The 22,241-nt window shown below is 38.9% G+C and overlaps 1 protein-coding gene across 3 annotated transcripts in view; it reads right to left on the bottom strand.

The window, feature by feature from the left end:
• The window catches only part of galnt18a (UDP-N-acetyl-alpha-D-galactosamine:polypeptide N-acetylgalactosaminyltransferase 18a), a 166,447-nt gene that overhangs the window by 49,425 nt on the left and 94,781 nt on the right, over positions 1–22,241 (bottom strand). For all 3 annotated transcript variants that reach the window (XR_015776941.1, XM_088079671.1, XM_042496204.2), the window contains exons 4-6: positions 19,243–19,429; positions 7,644–7,841; positions 23–137 (exon numbers count right to left, since the gene is read on the bottom strand). Coding sequence is in view for 2 of the 3 variants with exons in the window: in XM_088079671.1 (XP_087935797.1) it covers positions 23–137; positions 7,644–7,841; positions 19,243–19,429 (500 nt within the window). In the remaining variant the exon portion in view is untranslated. The remainder of the gene's footprint in view (positions 1–22; positions 138–7,643; positions 7,842–19,242; positions 19,430–22,241) is intronic.

The following is a 22,241-nucleotide window of genomic DNA, read 5'->3' as shown; positions in this document are numbered from 1 at the left end:
ACCAGTTCTGAAGCTGACTCACCCTGATGCCGAGCTCCACGTTTTCTCCACCGTAAATTTCCATGCCTTCATCCAACAGTCCAATCTCCTCAAAGTACTTCCTGTCGACCACAAAGCAGCCAATCAGAGCAGGGCTCCTGGAAGAGAAGGTGAAAAGAGAAAAGAGATGAGGTCAGAGAAACTGGTAAAAAAAAAAAAGAGTTTTTAATCCAGCAAAATGCATAAAAATAATTGATGCAAAATATTTTTTAAGACACACAAGCACAGTCCTAAACCACCATTAGCCACATACTGGGCAAAAAGGCCCCGGAGATGTATTTTTTAAGCATGCTGCACATTTAATGCTGTATTCCAGAGACCTTTGATGCAGTGCATTATAAACGATCCAGCTGTCAAAACCGTGTTTTCACCTAACACAACAAATCCAGGACCTTTTGAGGAAACAGATCTTTCATCAACATCAAACTGAATCAACAAGATTTAAAAATAACCCTTATTAGTATTCATGCTGTCAGTCCCACACATCTTCTCTTATCAAAATGAAATACAGCAGCGCTACAAAAACAACTTGTTTTCGGTGAATTTCTGCTCCCTGTGGATACACACATTGGCAAACTCCCAGACAACACTGAAACCCAAAATGCTAATAGAAACAAAGACCTCCCACTACCAGCTATCAACACATCCTTTTTTTCTGCTGCCTCCACAGAGCAGCACAATGAAACCACTATTCCAATAAATATCACTGCTCCGTCTCAACAATATCATTTTTTAAAGTGCAGTACGCTGACTACATGACATTATGAGCTTTGATGCTATGTAATTTTACATGCAGCCTAAAACACTGGCTTTGGACACACCAATATTCCCGTATTAATAACAAAATAATAATACATTTAATTAATGGGCGCCTTTCAGGGCACTCAAGGTCACCTTACAGATACGGCATTTGAAGATGGGGAGATATCTATACCCCAGATGGTTTGTGGGAGAGATTTCCAGAGAAGATAAACAAGCAGGAGGCGTAGTGGGGAGCACAGAGGAGGAAGACTGAAGAGTACTGGAGGGCGCGTAGGAATTAAGGAGGGTGTTGAGGTACACAGGTGTAAGGTTATAGAGAGCCTTAAAGGTGAGGAAGAGAATCTTATAATCGATGCTGTGTTTGACAGGAAGCCAGGGAAGTTGTTGAAGGACGGGGGTGATTTGTCCTAGGAAAGGGTTTCTGGTAATGATGCCGGTAGCAGAGTTCTGAACCAATTTGAAGTTTATGGAGGAGCTTGAGCAGAAGACCAGAGAGGAGAGAATTACAGTAATCAGTGCAGTCGGATGGCAGTGCTATTAGGTATGAGGGACGGGTGGAAATGGTTGATATTGCGTAGGTGGAAATATGCAGTCGGAGTGATATCATTGATGTGTGCTTCAAATTATAATGTGCTGTAGAGGATGACACACATCTTGACCTGGGAGGAGGGAGGAACTGAGGAGTTGTCGACGGTGAGTGAGAAATTGTCAGATTTGGCTAGAGTGGTTTCCAACAAGGAGAACTTCAGTTTTATTGCTATTGAGTTTGAGAAAGTTACGTGAGAACCAAGTTTCCAGGCAACAGTCAGAGAGGGAAGATGGTGGAAGGGTGCAATTAGGCTCAGAGGACTGATAGAGCTGGGTGCTGACGGTGTAGCAGTGAAAGAGAATACCAAATATCCTGAAAATATGACAGAGTTGTAAGAGGTTGATGATGAAGAGGAGAGGACCCAAAACAGAGCCCTGAGGAACACCAGTTGTGACTGGTAGTGCTGTAATCTGAAGGTTTTTAACTGTAACTGAGTTTAGCTGGAGAGACTTAAACCAGGAGAGGCGGTTGCCAGGAACACAAATAGAAGCTAATCTGTCTAGTAGGATGGTTGGAGATGGTGTGAAATCGGTGCTGAGATTGAGGAGGATGAGTATTGTAGAGAGTCCAGAGTCAGCTGCCATCATCAGATCATTAGTAATTTTAACTAAGGCTGTCTCTGTGCTGTGAAGGGTGAAGAGGTGAGTGTGGACCTGCTCTGCTACTGTTCTTTCAAGTATTTTGGAGAAATGGTAAAATAGAGATTTGTCATAAGTTATCCTGGATCTGCACCAGGTTTCCTAAGTACGGGAGTTATAGCAGCTGTTTATTCCATATATGACAATATTCTGAAGTTAATATGGGTCATATAAACAGCATACTCCATTTATATATTCCAAATTAATGTCCAAATTTAGCTTTATCTGTATGTTAACAGAAGTGTTAGTGGAATATTAATTTCCATTAGCCATGTAAACAGCTTTTGTCTATTTCGAAATAAGGGCAAATACCAGACTATTTTGTGCATGCAAAAGCACTCATTGTTTGCTCTGTAACAAAGGCATAGCATGTTGCATAAGGGTAATTTGTGTGAAATTAAGGTGTTAAATTCCTGCATGTTAGCTCTCAGGCTGAACTATTTTTTAATCAGATATTTCCGCACTGTGCCTCCACTCTGCTCCTCTCAGCTCAGGCCCACCAGTGGCTGCAGAGTCTGTGGAAATACTGGATTTTAATATTCACCCCGAGCAAACATTTTATCTTAAAAAATGTTGAGGTCACAAATGGTGCTAGCAGACCTGCAGAGATTTAAATGTATTAAGCCACATTCAGACTAGATTTATCCTGTAGGGGAAGTAGGGTGATTTTAATGTAACGTGAACTGGTCAGTGATTTCAGTGTACCACATATGCGAATAATTGTTCACCTCCACCCCACTAATAATAACAGATGCATCCTTCAGTTGTTTTGCAAACTCAGTGGTCCATAAACACCATCAGGAGGAACATACTTCATACACACATACTTATTTTGGATCTCTGAGCTACTTATCCTGATATATTTTAACAAACTAACATCATTTTTTATTATTTTTATTTTGTGTGTTTGTTTTATTTCTTTGCTTATTTTCCGGTACTTTTCTTCTATTTTTTTAATGACTTGGTAATTTTGGGGTTATGTCTTCTCAATTTGCCTTCTTTCCATATTTCTAAAGGAAATCAAGACAGTTTTCTCAGGTTTCAATGGGTTAACATCATGATGTTTTGCAGGCGTTGAGTGTTGTTCTCAATAACTTACAACTAAATGTTGAGATGAGATGTTTGGAAGTATTTGGATTTTGGTTACCTAACAACACAACTCCAAACCAACAAAATGTAGCAAACTGCAGCAACACTAATTCAGCCACCGACTGCTAAAAGACTCACAGGGAAACCATACACACGTAAACAAGATAAAAAGATAAATTAAAGAGGTAGAAAAGCATTGAAACCCAACATCCCAACTCCAAGGAGAGAGTTGAGCCTCTGATAAACTCAAGCTGTTCCATTTCCCAGAGTGCCCAGCGGTACTTGCAGCACAAGGCTGGCAGCCAATCAACAATCCTTGACGTCTGGAAACCCACTTTCATCAAACAGAAATGGACGTGGTTTTATCTAAAGAGGGTTGGAAAAACAATAGATGCTCCGTGTACTTGTGAAACATCCATATCTTTTTCAGACCACCTTCTGTAATTCCCCCACGGTTAAATATCAGCCAAAACAATTAGTTAAATTACCAAAGAGCGCAATGAATATTCTCTTCCCAGATCCCCCTCTAATGTTAATCCTGTCTGAATGCGGCTTTAGACTGTAAATAAACCATTTTTTGCTTTTCAAAATATTAAAACAAATGACACACACTGACCACTAATAAGGTTTCATGCTTTAATGCATGAAAACAATTTAGTATTGTTGAGAGATATGAGTGAGCTCCAGAGGAATGCAGAGCCTTTATGAACAGATTCATTTGTTTGAGGGTGCAGGAGTAAAAACTCACCGGCTGCCCCGTGCACTGTGTAAGTACCCTGCCACCTCCACGGTCACTTGAGTCCTTTGTACACGTTACACTGCACTTTGCAGCTTCATCATTTGCCAATAGATCAGGGCACTCCAATGCTAGGAAATTGTCTGTTCAAAACCCTTTTTTTAAAGAAAAAAATTTCATGTGCACACAACTTAATATCAAAATGATAAAGTACATAGGTATAGGTATATAGAGGTAAACCCACCGCTTTTTTGTCATTTTACTGTATTCCTACCAATCAGCCAAAAGTAATTAGAATAACAGGAGGGTACATTCACTTCCTCTTCTGTAACCACTGCTGGCACGTTTATAAGGGCGAACTAGGGAGTTGAGTAGAGCAGCACTTTGGCAGGGGTGGCAAAATGTATGCCAACTATTCACAAGTAAAACTGCACGGTAAACAACAGCAGTATTGCTGAATTTGTGTGATGTCGGAAGGTTGCAGTTTCCCAGTTGGGAAGTTGTTCTTCTGACTTTGTTGTGTTCATGTGCTTTGAGGTCATAAAGTGGGAACAACTTGGAAGTTACAAAGAGGATGTGTTGCATTTTAATGCTAAGTGCATTTAAAGAAGAGGCTGATAGCTGTTTCCACTTTATTAATGTTTCTATATATTATTTTATTTTCCACATAACTTGTATATTACATTTTTATATATTTTTATGTTTAATCTAGGCCACTCTACATGAACAGCAGTTAACATTTATACCATGTTAAACACTATAACTCATGTTATAAAATAACATTATTATCAATATTAGTTTACTTGCCTGGTAGGCTTTATAGTTAAAAGTTTGCTTGCTTGCTACAACTAATAGATGCATGCAACTATTTAAAGTAAATAAATATTTAAAGTAATCACGCAAACATTAAAACTCTGCAATTCAGGTATCATCAAAATTTCCCAATTTCCATTTCATAATTACGACTTTGGAGGGCCATTCATCTGCGTGTAACTTGTAAATACAACAAGTACAATATTTCTTTGGAGCATGCGAAGGCAGCATAACTGCAGGCTACCAGCATACCAGGCAGTACATGCAGCTGGCAGCTGGATATCAGCTGGGCCAAAAAACTTTAATTGTCTTTGAAAAAATAAAAGCCCAAAAAAATACACATGAATGCGAGGAGAAGTGAGCATGTAACGTTACTGACTGAAAGTCTTCTGTGTTTCATAACAGTCTGATGTTAAGAAATGGAGAGTGTCTCAAAAAAAGGCCCTGGCTCATTTATTCAGCACTCAAGGATGTTATACGTTTTACTTCTGATGTAAACAGGCTTTTTTTGGAAGTGAGAGAAAGTAAGCTCTTGCAAGAGATGGTGTCGAAGACTGGAAATTATGTCAAGCATCATAAGTGCCCATGAAAAATCAGCTGAACATATACAAAAGTTTTCATGAATGGAGAGAGCTGGACATAAATTTGATGTCACAAAACGCTGTGTACACTCGTGAAAGGTAAGCTTTATTTGCTCTCTTGTCATGAAGTTGCGAAGAATGTGTTTGATGCACAATTGTGCACACGAGAAAGTGATGTACAATTGTGCACACGAGAAAGTGATGTATGGAGAGGTTTGCAGTGGTATTATTTAGTTTGAGGAGCTGAAATTGTATTATTTAAAAAAAAACCAAAAAAACTATGTGCTATCATCACTCTTATGTATAGTATTCAGAACCAGGTGACTGATGTTAATATGAAGATCTATTTGGTGCCTTATATGTATATGGATTCGCAAAATGCCTGCATGATGACTCATGCATACTTTGATATTGTTGACATTTCGAGCACATAATCACAGCACTAGACTATTTGCTTTATGCTCAAGGCACATTTGTCTTTATGTGTTGCTGTTTTTTGCTTTATGTGTTGGCCTTTTTGTTTTCTTTCTGGTAGGGTACATTGCAAATAAAGAGGCGGCAAAATTGTATTTGCCTAGAGCAGCGAAAGTGCATGCACCCAACCTGATGGTATCCTATCCTTTTACCTAGTAGTAGACTCACCTCATCAACCACTACACCACTGACTATAGAGGTGCAAACCCTAAGACTTTTTTTCCACATAATCAGGTAGAGTAAAATGAAATGACACATACATATTTACTTACAGAAATTTGCATTAAAAAATATCCAAAACTTTCTCAAAAGTGTCTGAACAATGTCAATACTGTAAGGTGGTCTTTGTGAGTAAATCCAATGACTAATTACGAATGAGAAAAAGTACTTAAGAAGATCAAGAAATAAATAATTGGGGGGAATTCATCTTTCTCCATTACAGTATTGAGCAGCATACATCCTCTTGTCCTTGTCCAAATCTATAAACACTGCACTATTGATTTGCTAATGCTTGCCATGAACGACAGCAACAGACCTATTATCCTCCTGCAGATATTAGTGAGTGGGCACTTTTGCTCAGCCGGGCTGTTTTTCACTCTCTGCAGTGTGTCTGATATTCACTGTTTCCGCAATGCTATATTTGTGTTATAATTTTGTCACATACTGTATGCTCTTACTAATTTACTTGCATTCTTCTATTATTGACTGTTTTTATTTGATCATTTCTCTGTTTTATTTAAACTCACGCTTTAGTCAACATTTGTTATTCCTAAATGTGCTCTATAAATAGATCAAATCTGACTTGACTAGATCCTTAAATCCATAACAGAGTACGTGCAATGACTGTGCAACGACACCAGGAATACTCAACTTGTTTGGCTTGGGGGCCAATCCCAGCAGCCCCATTCAAGTTTCTAAGATTTAAGGACATTCGTAGGATTTTAGGACATTTCTCAGATTTTAGAGCATTTCTAAGATTTTGAGACATCCCCAGGATTTTAGGATGTCTCTAGGATTTTGGGACATTGCTAAAAATTTAGGACGCTTCGAGGACCCGAGGACATTTCTAAGATTTTCAAACGTTTCTCAGATTTAAGAATGTTTCAAGAATTTTAGGACTTTTTCGGGATTTTAGGACATTTCTAGGATTTTTGGGCATTTCATCAGATTTCAGGATGTTTCTAGAATTTTAAGGAAATTCCTCAGAGTTTAGGACTTTTTTAAGATTTAAGGGTATTAGGAGCTTAGCTAGGACCCCCAAACCAAGCTCTATTTTAATGCTGTTTTATGCACTCTGGCATCTTATGTATACTAAAAGTACAAAACTAAGTCCTAGTGTATAATGTATATTTTTTATTATGAATTAAAAAATGGTTGGGGGGGCTTTACCCTACCCTATCAGGGACCAGATTTGGCCTGTGGCTGCAAGTTGGGTATCACTGCTGTACATGCTGAAGGTCTTGTTATATGTGCTGTGATAGTGGTGACAACATGTACATGCTTTCCTTTGTAGATGTAACAGCCCAGCGCTTCTGATGAGACTCCAGCTTTTAAGTGCTAGACTTAATGTGCACTGTGACTGCGCTGCACCCCTGAGGTTTAATATGGGTTACAATATTGACACTACCCTTACCAGAATTTACATGCATAATAATTCAAGAGGATTAGTGTTCAAGAAATTCTAATGTAAAAATAATGAGCTTAGTAAGTGATCTTATCAAACCAATATGCTTCAAGTGAACTGATTATAAATTAATACTGCACTGGCCGATTATGTTGCTTGTGTCTCACTTCTTTCATAATATAAAGGCTATTTTTTTTCAATAAAACAAAAAGGGCTTTTCATCCTGTTTCATGATTTTTGAATTCATCTTCCTCATGTTAAGCTTAAAACAAAGTATTTCAGCTCCATCTGTGTTTACCTGATGGGGGCCGTTTGGTTGCGTTGTGTCCACCAGGACTTTGGTGGGTTGAGGTATCGACACCACAGCTCCCAGTCGAAGCCCTGAGCAGACAGCGGGTACTCCTCGATCTCAAAGCTGTCGTACTTGATGTTGTCAAAGGATGGAGACACCACCCGGGTCCGGTCCTCCTTTATTCTCTGCAGAATGGGTTCGGCCCTGCAGGACGACACAAAACAGACAGAATGTGTTGAAGAGATGACAACAAATTAATTCATGAGTCAGTGATATATTGTTGGCTGCAGGTCCAAGCTTACACTCTCGGGTAAGTGAACATAATAACAGTCCAAAAAATGTGGAAAATGAGAACTGAGATAAGTGAAGAGAATATTAAACTATTTGTTTATCTGAAGGCAATTTTGACAGTTTGTCACATCAGAAAGCTGCTCCTGGATCCCAGTGCACTTCACAACTTGACAACTGACAGCTTGACATTGTCTCCAAAACATAAACCACATATTAGGCTTGGGAAAAATGTAATATTTCATACTTTCTTGAAATTTCACCAGGGCATACGATATATGACAAAGTAAGTGCTGTGTGCTAAAACCACTCTTCCCCATACCCCTGACAGCAAGTGCGCTTCTTACTTTCAGCTTTTCAGACTACTAAATACAGACTAAAAACCCACAAATTAAGAAAAGTACCTTTTCAACTCAACTTCCTCTCGGTCATGGAAGACTGACAAGGCTCAGTTACCTCACTAACTTATCTTAAAACACATTTTATTCTAACTCAACAGAAACAAAATAAAGCTCTCCCAAACTGTCTTGGTTACTGTTAATAATCCAGTAGTCGCAGGGGTCAGCAGATTTTAAGCCTGGCCGATTATCGGGGCCAATACATGGCATTTTGTCAATTATCTGTATCTTTGTTTTATTTTAAAGAGCGCAAATAAAATTAAGTAATGAAATAGTGTGAGTTTGTTATATTTCAAATTCTAAATTTCGACAGAAAGATATTCCTTTTTATTGTAAATGTATATCGGTTCCAAATATCGGTTATTGCTCTCATTAAGTACTAATAATTGCTTTCGACCCTGAAAAATCATTATCAGGTCTACACCTACTAGTAAGTCCATTGTCCCAACAATCACCAGCTCAGTTTGGTCAAAATAAAACCGCAACTAAAAAAGTTAGATGTAAAAAAACACAGTTATTCCCCACAGTCTCTCTCTGCCTGCTGGCCGCTGACTGTTTACAGTCCTGTAACTTCTCCCACCACCTCTAGGTGTCGCTGTGTCTTTCAGCTCTGCTGCCTGTTCCACCAGTAGAGACCGGAGACTGAGCTCTGGTGGTGCATGCTGTGCACTACATACAATGAGTTTAATAGGAAGAGGAAAGCCTATATTGATGATGGTATTGAAAAACATACCTTTGGCATTTATAAATACCCTGATTTACCGTAACACCGTGATATTGCTCAAGCCTACAATTGAAGGCATAATGCGATGTTAACAGGCAATGGGCTTAGGATGCTGCAATTAATGCGTTTTTCTGCATCACATTAACAAATGCCACGTACACAATAGCCCAAGTGAACCCTAGTATGGAACATTATTGGTGTGATAGCAGACAGACGGGGGAGCTCCTGTACTTGAGCATGATTAGCAACAATTGTATCTAATATGAAAACGACCCAAATGTCACACTTTTTCCTATAATTAACGACCTTGCAAAATTGCCTTGGGAAGCTGCCCAGAGGCTGCCCTTAGCGGCTGCCTATGTCGCCTATAGGAAGATCCTCCACTGGCTCGTCAGGAAAGGCAGAGCAGAATAAGTCAGAGTAATAAGGCACTGACTGGAATAAAAAGTCCTGGAGAGATCAGCGCTCCCTGCTTAGCCTTGTAAGCCATTCCCAGGGTTTTGAATTTAATTTGATAAGAAGTACAGGAAGTGGCTGAAGTGTTAGAATTCACAGCTGAAGAGAGCGAGGCTGGCTGCAGCACGAGGAGCCGAGAGAGCCAAAAGAGAGTCCTTCTGGAGCTCTGGAGTCCAAGAGGAGACAGGCACAGCCTGGACTACAAACTAAGCTCAGTCCTTGATCAGGTAATATTGGATTTGGTGGATGCTGAATGTAAAGCTGCAGGGCTGTGGGTGTGATGATGGCCTCGCACATCGGACGGCTTTTAAGATTCACAGAGGCTTGTTGGCAGCCTGGGCAGTAATCACAGAGGGGCTGTCGATACAGAGGTAGTGCTGAGGGCAGATGTGCCAGTGGAGAGGAGCACTTCATGTCAAAGAGGTCGAGCAGGTGACTCGCAATCAGCCACAGATAATTCCCCAACAGATACGCTGTTTTAAAGTCTGTGTAAAGTGAATTCAGACATTTGTTTCAAAATGCATCATAAATGTTTGAATCTGACTGTTGAAAACACGTTACAAAGACCTTTTACTACATGGTACTGAATTGTGGAGTTAGATGGTTTTTTTGAGATGTTTTGGGCAAGCCTAAAACCATAGCTTGATGATGCACTGGGGCTTTACTCTGCATAACCCCGCCCCTGACAATGTAGCAGTATAAAAACGAGAAGCATCATTAGCATAGTCCCGTGAGTTGGGCGTAGCCTACGCTCCTCCAGTGGACACTCCCCCAGCGTTTCAGATCAGAGAACACTCTGCATTTTTTTATGATTTTGAGACCTTGTTTTACACACTTGGTGATTTTTTTGGTCATTTAAATTTGGTCAGGTGTTTAATAACACATCTTTCTGTGATGTTGGCTGTCCAAAACGTGCGTCAGAGTTATTTCATCTGCCACCTAAACCACACTGATTCATCTACCGATTCACAGTGCAGCTGAAATACTTCAGAAAATCTTTTTTCTTTAAATAAGAAAGAGAAATAGAAATTGTTTTGGTGAGCAAGAGTTAGGTCAGTACGTGTCCTTCAAGAGGGCTCGAGGTCAGATACTTGACACTCAAAGCTACCTTTCTTTATACTGGCACAAGGTAGATTTATCAGTCATTTTTTAAACAAATTTTAAAAAATTAAATTACAATGTGTCCTTGATCCTACTGCATTTTTGGAATTGAAAGGTACGTTGATTAAAATCACCAGCTACTATGAAATTCCATCCGGTTGCTTGGGCATGTTACAGCTGATGGCATCATTCAACTCCATACCACAAATTCAAGCTGAAATACCTTGTAGTTCTTCCCCCTTACAACTACTCCACTATTTCATCAAATGACGTAGCTGGAAGGTCAAAAAACAGATTTTGCAAGTTGCCAAACTCCGTTTTCTTGGTAAATTTAGCTTGCTCTGAGGATTTTATTGCCTCAGTGATTTATATTCACCATCAAGGCTGATTGGACATCACATAAAAGGTGAAGAATATAACATTAAGTACATCAGAGGTTAAGGATTTGAAATGTGCACACCAAACAAAATGCTGAGGTAATTCTCACTTTTTACTTTTATATTTTGTGACAGAATTTCACAAAGCTCAAAGTGAGCTCTGAAATTCCTCACATGACCAGCAAAGAGAAATCTCTGCGCTGTCTAATGGGAAATCCCACCTACACCAGAATCATAAAAGTGAAAAGAAAATTCACATCACTGCACTCTGAAGAAAACAACCATTCATCTGGTTCCAAATGGTACTAAAGAGCTCCAGAAGAAACGACGGCTGACTGGAGAGGGAAAAATAATATCTTTACATTCTTAGTCTTGTGGGACAAACTGCCAAAGGGTGTCATTTAAATGCAAACTAACCTTGTCCCACGAGACAGGAAACACAAACCAGGCAGCGCACCTCACAGCCATTCATGTTTTATCAGTCCAGCCCCACAGAGGTACAGTATATGATAATAACATCACAAAGTCCCAACATCAGAGAGGAAGAGGGGCTCTTTCATCCTGCACACTGATTGTTCATTAAGAGGTGAACCTCGCCTCTGGCTTTCTTTTTACAGCTCTACACACACACATAAACACTGACACACACAAACACATACAGCGATCCCACCCCCAAAACACCCTGAAATCTAGTTATTGGAGGAGAAATCTAAAAAATCTAACCGCCCAATTAGTGAGACCTCCACATCAAAGAAACGTCTACTAGTCGAGGTAAAGGTTACAGCGTTCCCACAGTGAGACTTCATGGCAACCTACAGGAAATTATTTTCTCACAGCTGAATACCAAAAAGTGTTGTGTGCTCCGAAACACACGGTGGGAGATCTGACATGAGCACAGGTGTAGTCTCAGTTCATATCACTAATTTGAAAACACAGCTCGTTCATAGTTACTTTTTTCTGCATTAAACTGCCTCCAAATGGTTCACCGTGCTTGACTTGAAGTCTGGATACTACCAGACGGAAATCCATAAGATGACAAAGCTAAGACAGCTGTGGTAATGCAGCTTGGATTTTGGGAGTGCCGTTTTTTTGAAGTAGGTAATTTGTCCCGCCCCCCATTTCACTGTAACTGGACGGCTGACTAAAAAGTGACAGTGACAAGTGCAGTGTTTTACTAAAACTTGGAACATTTTTGAACTCTTGTCAACCAAAAAAAACTCCAAACTTGCAGCGCTCATTGTCTTGATGTTTGTAACAGAGTGTGACTATGCGGTTCTCCCTTCGCAAAGAATTAACTATTTATGCTGGTCTCAGGTAAAAAAACATGCTGCCCCGTCGGGCTCGCAAAAATTGAATTCATGATGCTGGAGAAAAACTAGTACTATTATGTTTTCTGAATTCTGGCATTGACTTAGTACCCAAATATCAATTCTTGTGACACACCTACATTCTAAGGCTGCGATCCAAAAATGCTCACATGCTACAAAAAAGGAGAAACTCTCCAAAACTTTTAATTTAACTTATATGCAAACACACATTTTTGAGTGCCGAGTATGTACTTGAAACTATCATCAGCCTGACTTACTGTGTCTGACATTTCAGCCTAATACATTTATTCAGTGGGAAATGATTACCCTGTTAATAATCACTTTTAAAACCTGGTCGGTTGATGATAATTGAATGCCATAATAATTAGTTGATGCAATTTTTGCACCCTTGGCCTGATCTCAAGTTCAAAATATTTTTGTTTATTCAGAGTAGGAAGACGCATCACGTTTAAATGAGTCCTTTAAAATGACAGCATGTCTACTTTTTGTATTTGGGGGCACTTTTTTATGCCTTTATCAGTGATTTGACAATGGAGATATGACAGGTTGTGAGGGGAGAGATACACCGTTGCATACTGATATGTCTATGAGCTAGGAGTAGTTTAACCCTTTGAAACCGGAACAAATTGGCTTGATGTCTTTCAAAAACATGGGAAGAGGACAATGAGCAATGACAGAAGAAATGACCCAAAAATAAGCATGAAATTAGTCAGTCCAAGTATTAAAAAAATTACTTGAAAATTTGTAAAAATTAATAAATAAATAAATACAAAAAGGGTGGAAGGAAGAAGGGAATTTTAAATAAATAAATAGAGTAATGTTGAAACATAATTTTAAATATGTTTGTATGATCATTATAAATTCAGTTTTTCCCTAGCTTTTTCTTTTTTCCCTAGAAATTTTCCCCTAGCTTTTATAAAATCATTTTCTAAATCTATTAATTTCTCGCAATTGTGAAACATTTATCTCCAAGTTCTTTATTGGCTTTTTTCCCCCCATATTATTGAAGGAAATCACACCAGTTTGTTCAGGGTTTAAAGATTAAATACTAATGAAAGGCATCTGAAAGTAGCAGCAGAAAAGTGATTTCACTCGAGGTTTCAAAGTGTTAAACTAAAGTAAGATTTTCACGACCAAAGGACAATACACACTGGTCACACAGCGTCACAGACATATAGTGATCAACGCACTGCAGGTGGAATCACGGCGTGAGAGTGGGTCATAAGTGATGATGGAGCAGAATTACTTTTCTCTCAGTCTGTTGTTATTTTTTAGGAAAATCCTCCAGAGTCGACTGTACTTTAGCAAATGTTTGTTGATTACTACGTGTGAAATCAGATGTGTTACAGAGAGCGCTTACAACACTGGCAAATGACAACATCAATTTATCATGGCAGCACCAGACCAAAAAACATTTAAACACCAATAAAAACGCTTAAAATGTGTGTGTTTGTTGTTTTTTTTAAAGAGAGCAGAGAAAGTAGACAAAAAGTGTTATCTCCAGCTGAGCTCTTCTGTATCTCTGCCAAGAATGATTTCATTAGTCATAGACCAATACCCCCTCTGTGGCAATATGTGGGAGGTTTGTGTGGGTTCTCTCTGTGTGTGTGTGTGTGTGTGTGTGTGTGTGTGTGTGTGTGTGTGTGTGTGTGTGTTTGTAGCAAGAGAGATAGAGTTGGAGTGGGTGGAGGAGTACAGGGGTTAAGAACCTTGTAAGTGTCTCTTGTCTAATCTGGAACAGAGCGGCAACAAGTTATTTTGGATCAAACTTAGACATTATAATGAAGTCTGTGTGTGTGTGTGTGTGTGTGTGTGTGTGTGTGTGTGTGTGTGTGTGTGTGTGTGTGTGTGTGTGAGAGTGCACATGTAGAAGAGCAAGAACGTAAGGCAGCACTCAGAAATGTGCTAAGTGCCTGTGAATCGTGTCACACTTGTGTGTGTGCTCTGATTTAAGTGTGAGTGTGTGATATTTTGCAGGCTGTCAGAATGATGAACAGGTACACAGCAGCGCTGTTGTGTCAGAGAGTTTCAAAGCGAGGACCCTGAGGTGATGAAGTGTCCGCAGCGCAAAGAGATTGACATTGAGTTTGTTTTTAAAAGAAAACAGCACTTGATTCCTGTCAGAACAGTTAAAGTGTCGTGAAGGATAACAGTTATGAAGCTCGGCCGCCTCCTGACTGTGATGGATTAAACATAACCAGCTCGTCTAACGAGGTCAGTAATTAACCACTGCTCCCACAGAACTTACTGGAATCATTAGCAAACAGTTCTGCTGTCAGTCAACATACTTGTTACAAGTTGTGCAGCCTGGTCTCACTCCCAGGGCGTCAATGCACGCTGCTTGAGTAGTGTCCTGGCATCACTAGAATGACGCTGGGACTGCCCTTTAGTGTCAATATGACCAACACGTTCCCATCCCAAGTCACGAAAAAAGTCTAGCCATGCACAAATCCAAAAGCTGTTAAATACTAGGTGCTGGACAGAGCAAAAGAAGATACAAAAATACAAAAACATGCCTGAAGAGTTTTGGCCTGAAACTTCACACGTGGAGATAATAAACGTTCCGGGAGCATCATTTCTCATCACAAGCCATCACATGTTGCCACTCTGCAGTGGACTTTTATGTCTACATATTATACTCTAGGTATCATTGTGCGTCTGCTGTTGACGTTCCAGGATGCTGCTACTGTGAGTCAACAAAAGCATATGGAGGGATTATGCTGCATGTGGTTATGTTTAAGGAACAAAAGCACATGGTAACCAATATCAGGACGTCAACAAAAGCACATGCTTGGACGGATGGTTAGGATTATACAACAAGAACACATGGTAAGGTGTAGGAAAAAATCACATTCAGACAGGAAGCAAACACTGGACTCCTGCATGAAAGTCCAGGGATTGTTGGATCCACCCAACACTTTTGTGCTTCTTATACTATGTAATTACCGACAGCGTTGCAGCAGGATGCCATCCACTAGCATATAATGCAGATGCAACAGGTTACATCTGGCTACTTTCTCAAATGACACTGACCATACGCATATCATGCTGCTACGGCATGTGCCATCCGGGAAACTTACAACAACACCAAGAACAGTTTTGTCCGGCTGCCTCCTCACCTGACAACGTCCAGCAGCGTGTCATGGAGAAGCAAAAGGTGGCTGTTGTTGGTGGGATTGTACAACAAAAGCACTGCAAAACAGTGGCATTTTTCTGCATTAGATGTTCAGAGCAACAAACAGAGTCAGACCAACATGTACAGGACTTTGAGCCAAGAGAGCGGTGTTTGTGTCCTGTGCCCAAATAATATATATACATATATATATATACATATATATATGTATATGTATGTATATGTATGTGTGTATATATATATATATATATATATATATATATATATATATATATAGTATTTGTAATTGAGATAGATGTAAAGGCTTTGGATAGGCCTTTATTTGTCTTTTTGTTTTTGTTATTAGCACTTACCGTAACACTTGTTTGCTTTTATTAGTGTGTTTTTATTTTTTAACATAATCAAAATAAAGATTCATTCAGTTCAATTCAATTCAATTCAATACTCAGGTTAGTTGTCATGAGGCGGAGCAGCACGAGTTCAGTCTGACAGAGAATGAAATCGATTGTTGAGCTCACATCATCAGGATGGTCTCATGCGGCTAATTTCATTCATGTTAAGAAAAGATTGTGGTTGATGCAAGTCAGTCAATTCATGTGACTAATGAATAACTGATGTGACAAAATAACTCAACACTGATTTTGATCCCTCGGCTGGGTTATGAAAACATTTTATAAGAGGAGAAAAGTGAGGGAATTTCATTTAATAATACTCTGATAGTGATATGGCATAAAACAAGAAATAAATGATGAGTTCACACAATGATACAGGATTAATACCGGGAAAATGTATTTCACTGGCTCTTTAAATGTGGTCAAAGTGGCTAAATGTGTCTTTTATAAGGAGGGGTTTGTTGCCCTACAGAAAGATAGTCAAGGAGAATAACCACAGGAATACATTTTTAATTAGGCTTTTCAGGACCACAATAACCTTGACTCCTTAACAAAATATCTCAGCCACCTTTATACACGAGGGAGTCTGAAAATTAAATCATTTCATAGCCAGTCTCACTAAATCCACTTACTCTGTGACCCAAAATACTAATAAATATGTCACAGCTGCTTTGTGGCTCTCCAGAGCTAAAAGTTCGCACCTGGTTGAATAACATTTACTAGAAAATGGGTTACAGAGACATCAGTGCTGAATAGTACTCAAAGTAAGGGTGAAAATGGAAGCATCCACTCATGAATCTGGTGTTTTGTTTTTTCATTCAGCATTTAAGATTCTTCACCCGTCCTTTTTCTGACAAACTCATGTGTCTTGAAAGAAAACAAATGCCCACACAGAGAAATGATGCCTCTTTTGTGATTTAATCAGCAACATTTCAAACAAAGTGGCTGCTGAATTATTGCTAACATTCAGCATCTTATTCTTTTCTCAGTTTTCTTCTCTTTTCTTTGTCCCGGCGTTAATGGAAGGATCTATTTAGAAGCTAGTTATAGCTGCACAAGACAAGAAGGCATTAAAGTAAAATATACTTGCAGTGGTGCACAATATTCAATTCCCTGCTTTAGAGCTATCAGATGGTTTTAAACTTGAGCAAATCGGTTCGATTTCTTTTAAAAACATGGGGAGAAGGCAATGTGCAACTTCACAGGACATGGCCCAAAAACTACTAGTTTTTTAACCTCAGTACATCTAAAACCCTAAATACGGCCCTGCGTGTGTGCATAGGTAGCAGACACAAATCATCAGTAAGCCAAACTGCATTCAAATGTATTTGGGGGGCAGGACATAGCATCCAAGTTCCTGGTGCTTCGTTGGGCGGCACCCAACAGTATGATTAGGAATGAAAGAAAATAAACAAAATAATACAATGAGCCAGATGCATAATCACATTATATGCTGCATTATAAACTGCACATAAGTACTATGTATCTGCAGCATAATGTTTCAAGCACACATCCTTCATGAGCTTTCAGATCTGCTGCTGGGTTTTTAAATACACACAATTATACGAACAAGAAAATAGGCAGTGCAGCTTTTGTTAACTACGCTCCAAAATTATGAAAGACTCTAAAAGAGAAGCTAAAAGAGAAGCTGGCTCTGTTAAGAAATTTTTAAACAACAGCTGAAAAACTATTTATCTAGACTGGCTTTTAATGAATGAAATTCTAGTAATTATTATTTTATATATTTTCTCTTATTTTTATTGTCCTCATCTACGTTTTACTTTTGTCATTTGATTGTCTGATCATTTTTTTGTGTTGCTTTTTTTGTTTTATTGTGTAAAACTTTGAGCTGCATCCTTTGTATGAAAAGTGCTCTATAAATAAAGTTTATGATTATTTATTATTACAGTATACACATGTGGATACACACATGCTCAACCTGGAATATATTAACAACTTCAAAGCCTCTGTGACTCCATGATATACAATGATTATATCAAAAAAGAACCGTAAACAACAAAAACATACACATAGTAACATACTGTGGATACCGCTTACAGGATATCATATAATCCAGGTACAGGTAGCATGTGTCTGAACTAACACTTTAATAATATACAGAAACGAGGCTTCACATTACTACTGCGTAAAATACTATTCAGATGTGGTTATGGGGTCCGTGCTCAGCTAATACCTACAGACAAATGCTTTCGAAGGCATAAACTAAAGAAGGATTGCAGCAGATGGTTATAGAAACCATTCAGCAGAAATGTAGCTGCACACTGAAACTAAAAATGGCAGACTTCCTGTTCTGGGTCTAAGTGCGTGTCAAATTAAAGGCAAATAAAAGGCCCAGCAGGGGGCGCCAAATGTGAATGCAGAACACAAATCAATGATTAACACCAAAAGGGCAAGAATTACATATTAATAGAAAGGCCACGAGTTGTCCAAGACTCCAAACTTTATACTCTCTCGTAATAAATCCTCAAAAGAGAGAGTAATGCCTATTAGGATATCTTTTTTTAAAAATGAAATAACAACAAAATGTACATTTTAACAAGTTTTTACTTTTTTTTTGCTTTTATTATTTTTTTTGTATGTGCCATCTGGTCATATTATCTTATTTATGATGCCTTTTGTATAGCCAAACTTTTTAAAAAAATATTGATTTTTTAGGGTTGGGTCCACATGATACGCTACTAGAAGGAATCAGCTTGAATCACTGCCAGTAACAACATATTATAAAGAGCATAAAGTCCCTACAGGATGGGCAAACAAACCCTGGATTTTCATGTGGGAGCCCAGTGTTCGCTTCTTGTCTGAATGTGATGTTTTTTTCTCACATGTGAAGCATGTGCATTTGGTGGCGTCACGTTGAAATGCTGCTGGTAACGACATAATATAATACAAATAATATGAAGGTCTTTATGGGGCCGACAAACGCCAAACTTTCTCATGGGAGTCTCGTGTTCGCTTCTCGTCTGAATGTAGTGTTTTGCCTCTTTTGCCAATTTTTAACCATCCATGCTAGCATGTGTGTTTGTTGACGTCCTGGCATTGGTTGCCATGTGCTTTCGTTACCTAAACATAACTACGTGCAACGTAATCCCACCATGTGCTTCTGTTGACATCAAAAAAGTATAATAAAAAGTCCTATTTGGAGCAATGTTTTGCTTATCACTGCAATATTTCATGGGTGTAAATACCAGATCAGTCCATTTTTTGGATAATAGAGGCAAATTACTTTACTTTTAAATGGTACTTTAGGTAAAGTTTGATGCTAATAAATTTGTATTTTTACAGTAGATCTGAGTACTTTTTACACTACTGGTAACTGCTTGATGCTGCTGAATTTTCATTGCACACACAGTGCAGTAGTAAGAGTATGAACTGAAAGCAGCTGCTCACCATCCAGTGTTGAACTCCACATGTGCATCAAACAGAGCGACGACGGGAGCGGAGGCGGCCCTCCACCCGCTGACCCTGGACCTGATCAGTCCTTCCTGCTTGTCGTGACGGACCACCTTGATGAATCCTGGGCCGTGCTGAGCGTTGGTCTCGTCCACAAAGCTCTGCAGGTGCTCTTTCAGCTCCACTGGAGAGAGAGAGACACACACATTTACACACATACACTTGGATGTTAAATCAGACTCACTGAAGCCTGTTGGAGCATTGATTATCACCAAAGCTCCACAGAAACTCCCTGAGCTCCATGGGACCGAGGAGAAGCAATCTGTGTGTGTGTATGCGTCATTTCTGCAATAAACTAGGTGACATTTTTTGCAAGCCTGTAATTGTTTTTGTATCATAACTTGTTATAATTTCATAACACATGAAGCCTACATTGTCAATTGCATCATTTTACAACGTAGTTTGTTTTTTTTTAGTAGCTTAGTTAACCAAACAAGATTTCTCCTGAGGGTAGCTTTGATGTAGTTCAACCTCCTCCAATGTGAAGTAACTGGTAGCTTTCAAAGATTTGCTTTTAAGCAGCTTCCCAAACACTGCATGTAGGATACACCTGTTTTATCGCTCAAAGCTCCTCCAGAAGCTTCTCTCTCCTCGTTTTGGGGTCACAGGAGGAGAGGAGGCAATAAATTAGCGGATGAAAAGGACCCTCGGTATATAGTTACCCAAGGGGCCCTTGTTGTTCTGACCTAAAAATGACTTGAATATGCTTATGCTTCAGGAGAAGATTGTAGGTGGGACTGTGTATTTACAGTAGATCTATCTAATTTCTATAACATAATATTTTGTGCTTTAGGTGAGTCAAAGAAATGTTGCTATTCTCCTCTCAGCTGAGACAGTAAAATCTTGGGTCAGACTCAAATGAGTTTCGGGGTGGGCGATACATCGAATATACTCAATGCATAACAGCTTGTTCCACGTATGATGTATAAAATCACTTCATCGTGAACATTGAGTATACTGTAAACTGTCACATTGTTTTTATAAGCCACAGGCATTTTGGTTCTCTCACTCCCTTCTGTGGTTCTCTGCCTCTCACAGACACACACACAAAGCAGAGCTTTTGCAGAGCTCCAGACTGTGACTATCTAATCACATTTTGCGACCATGTAGAACTATTTCAATTTGCAAATACTATTAATATCTTAACTGGGGAGCTGTTAGTTTGTTTCCAGCTTGCAGACAATAAATCATCACGTGTAACGGTGCTGCAGTAACAGTCTAACTTAATGAGTGGTAGTGGCAATAGTGTGAACAGTCAGGACTTTTTAGTCACATTTTGCGACCACAGAGCACCAGTGGGACTTGCAGATATATGTAAAATATGAACTGGAGACTTGTTTGTTTGAGACTTGCCTGCTCAGTGAATAAATCATCACTGTTTCTGTTTAACTGTCTGATAACATCCAACTTTTGACTGAAAGCTTCAAGTCCACAACAAAAACATCAACAGTTCCTGCCTGAGACGAGCCAGGTCGACCCAAAATTTCACCATAAAAGTACATTATTTAACTTTATCAGACTTTATTTAACTTTTTTGTTCCTGCAGTTCAATAATGTTGTGCCTTTCGTAGTTAACATTACTTAAAAGGATGTTTAAAAAATATTGCAATATTTGTTGAGTATCACGATATAGCCTTGAAATATTATATACTTATATCTTAAAGCTATATTGCCAAGTCTTAAATGGGTCTTTCTTTGTCTTTATAACCAACACAATTAAGAAAAGCCCTACAGTTTTATACAGTGGTATTCGAAAACAGTTGGATTTCTTCAGATGGTGAGAATGCATTAATCTGTTTCTGTCTGATCATTTTCTCACCATCTCTCTTGGTCAGACTGGATCCAGTTGTTCAGAGGGCAAACAGGTCTCCTGTTGTTTGGACAGTCGGCTATTTGAGTGAAAACATATTTCACACCGCGGACCCGACGCCTGAAAATTAATTGGGTAACCGGAGTTGTTCTTGATTTAATGACTCGATATTTTCTGTTTGGCAGTAATCACATATGTACACATAACACAATAAGGTGCTCTTCAACTACTCCTAACTCCAGTTTTAAATGAGCCCGTCTTTCTTCCAGGTCAGCAGCAAACTGTGGCTCATTAAAGGAAAACAGAGAGACTGGAGAATCCGGGCTGATGGTAATAATGAATAGAGAAGGGAAGGCAGCAGCCGTAGCCTGCAGGCAGGATTACAGCAGAGAGAAATCACGACGAGGAAATGAAGATGTTAGCTGTTCCACTGTGGGCAGCCTGTGTGAGTTTGTCTCAATGACTTTCTGTGTCTGTCAACCTCAATGTGTGCAAGGCATGTATGCAATCACTCATAGAGAAAGACAGGAGCAACATGAAAAAAAAAAACCCTCAACACTGAATCTCAATATATTCTAAGCACGTGTATGTGTGTGCTTTATCTGTGGCACTGTTTTATACATGCACACATGGACCTTCAGCCCAGTCACCAGAAGAAAATTTTTGCATTGTACATTTCTGCAAAACACAAAGACATAATACATTAGCATGTTTCATCTGTATTATATTAAGGTTTCTACAGTGACGTAGTGTTTGAGTTGAATTTATCATCTGGAGACTACTCTAAGAGAACAACAAAGCCCAAAACAGGTTGTTTTTTCGCACATCAATGTCTGTCCTGTTCTTGAGCAGCATCTAGAGTAAAATAGTTTTAAGCACTTTTTAAAGGTCATTTCCATGTTTTCTTTTATTTATTTATTTTTTGTAACTAATTATCAAGTTTTCTTCTACTACAATTTTTGTGAATTTTTGAGTACTTCTTTCATTGCTTATTGCCTTCTTCCCATGGTTTTGAAAGAAATCAAGCTAATTTGTTCTGGTTTCAAAGGGTTAAAACATGTTTGTTCAATGATAGTGAAAATAGTAATACCTGCAGCCCTAATTTTGAAAATATTGTTAAATTAGT

Source organism: Plectropomus leopardus, chromosome 7 (assembly GCF_026936395.1).
Source record: "Plectropomus leopardus strain MGB_pleo_1.0 chromosome 7, ASM2693639v1, whole genome shotgun sequence".
Classification (NCBI taxonomy): Eukaryota; Metazoa; Chordata; class Actinopteri; order Perciformes; family Serranidae; genus Plectropomus; species Plectropomus leopardus.
This window is presented reverse-complemented; position numbering and strand designations above follow the sequence as displayed.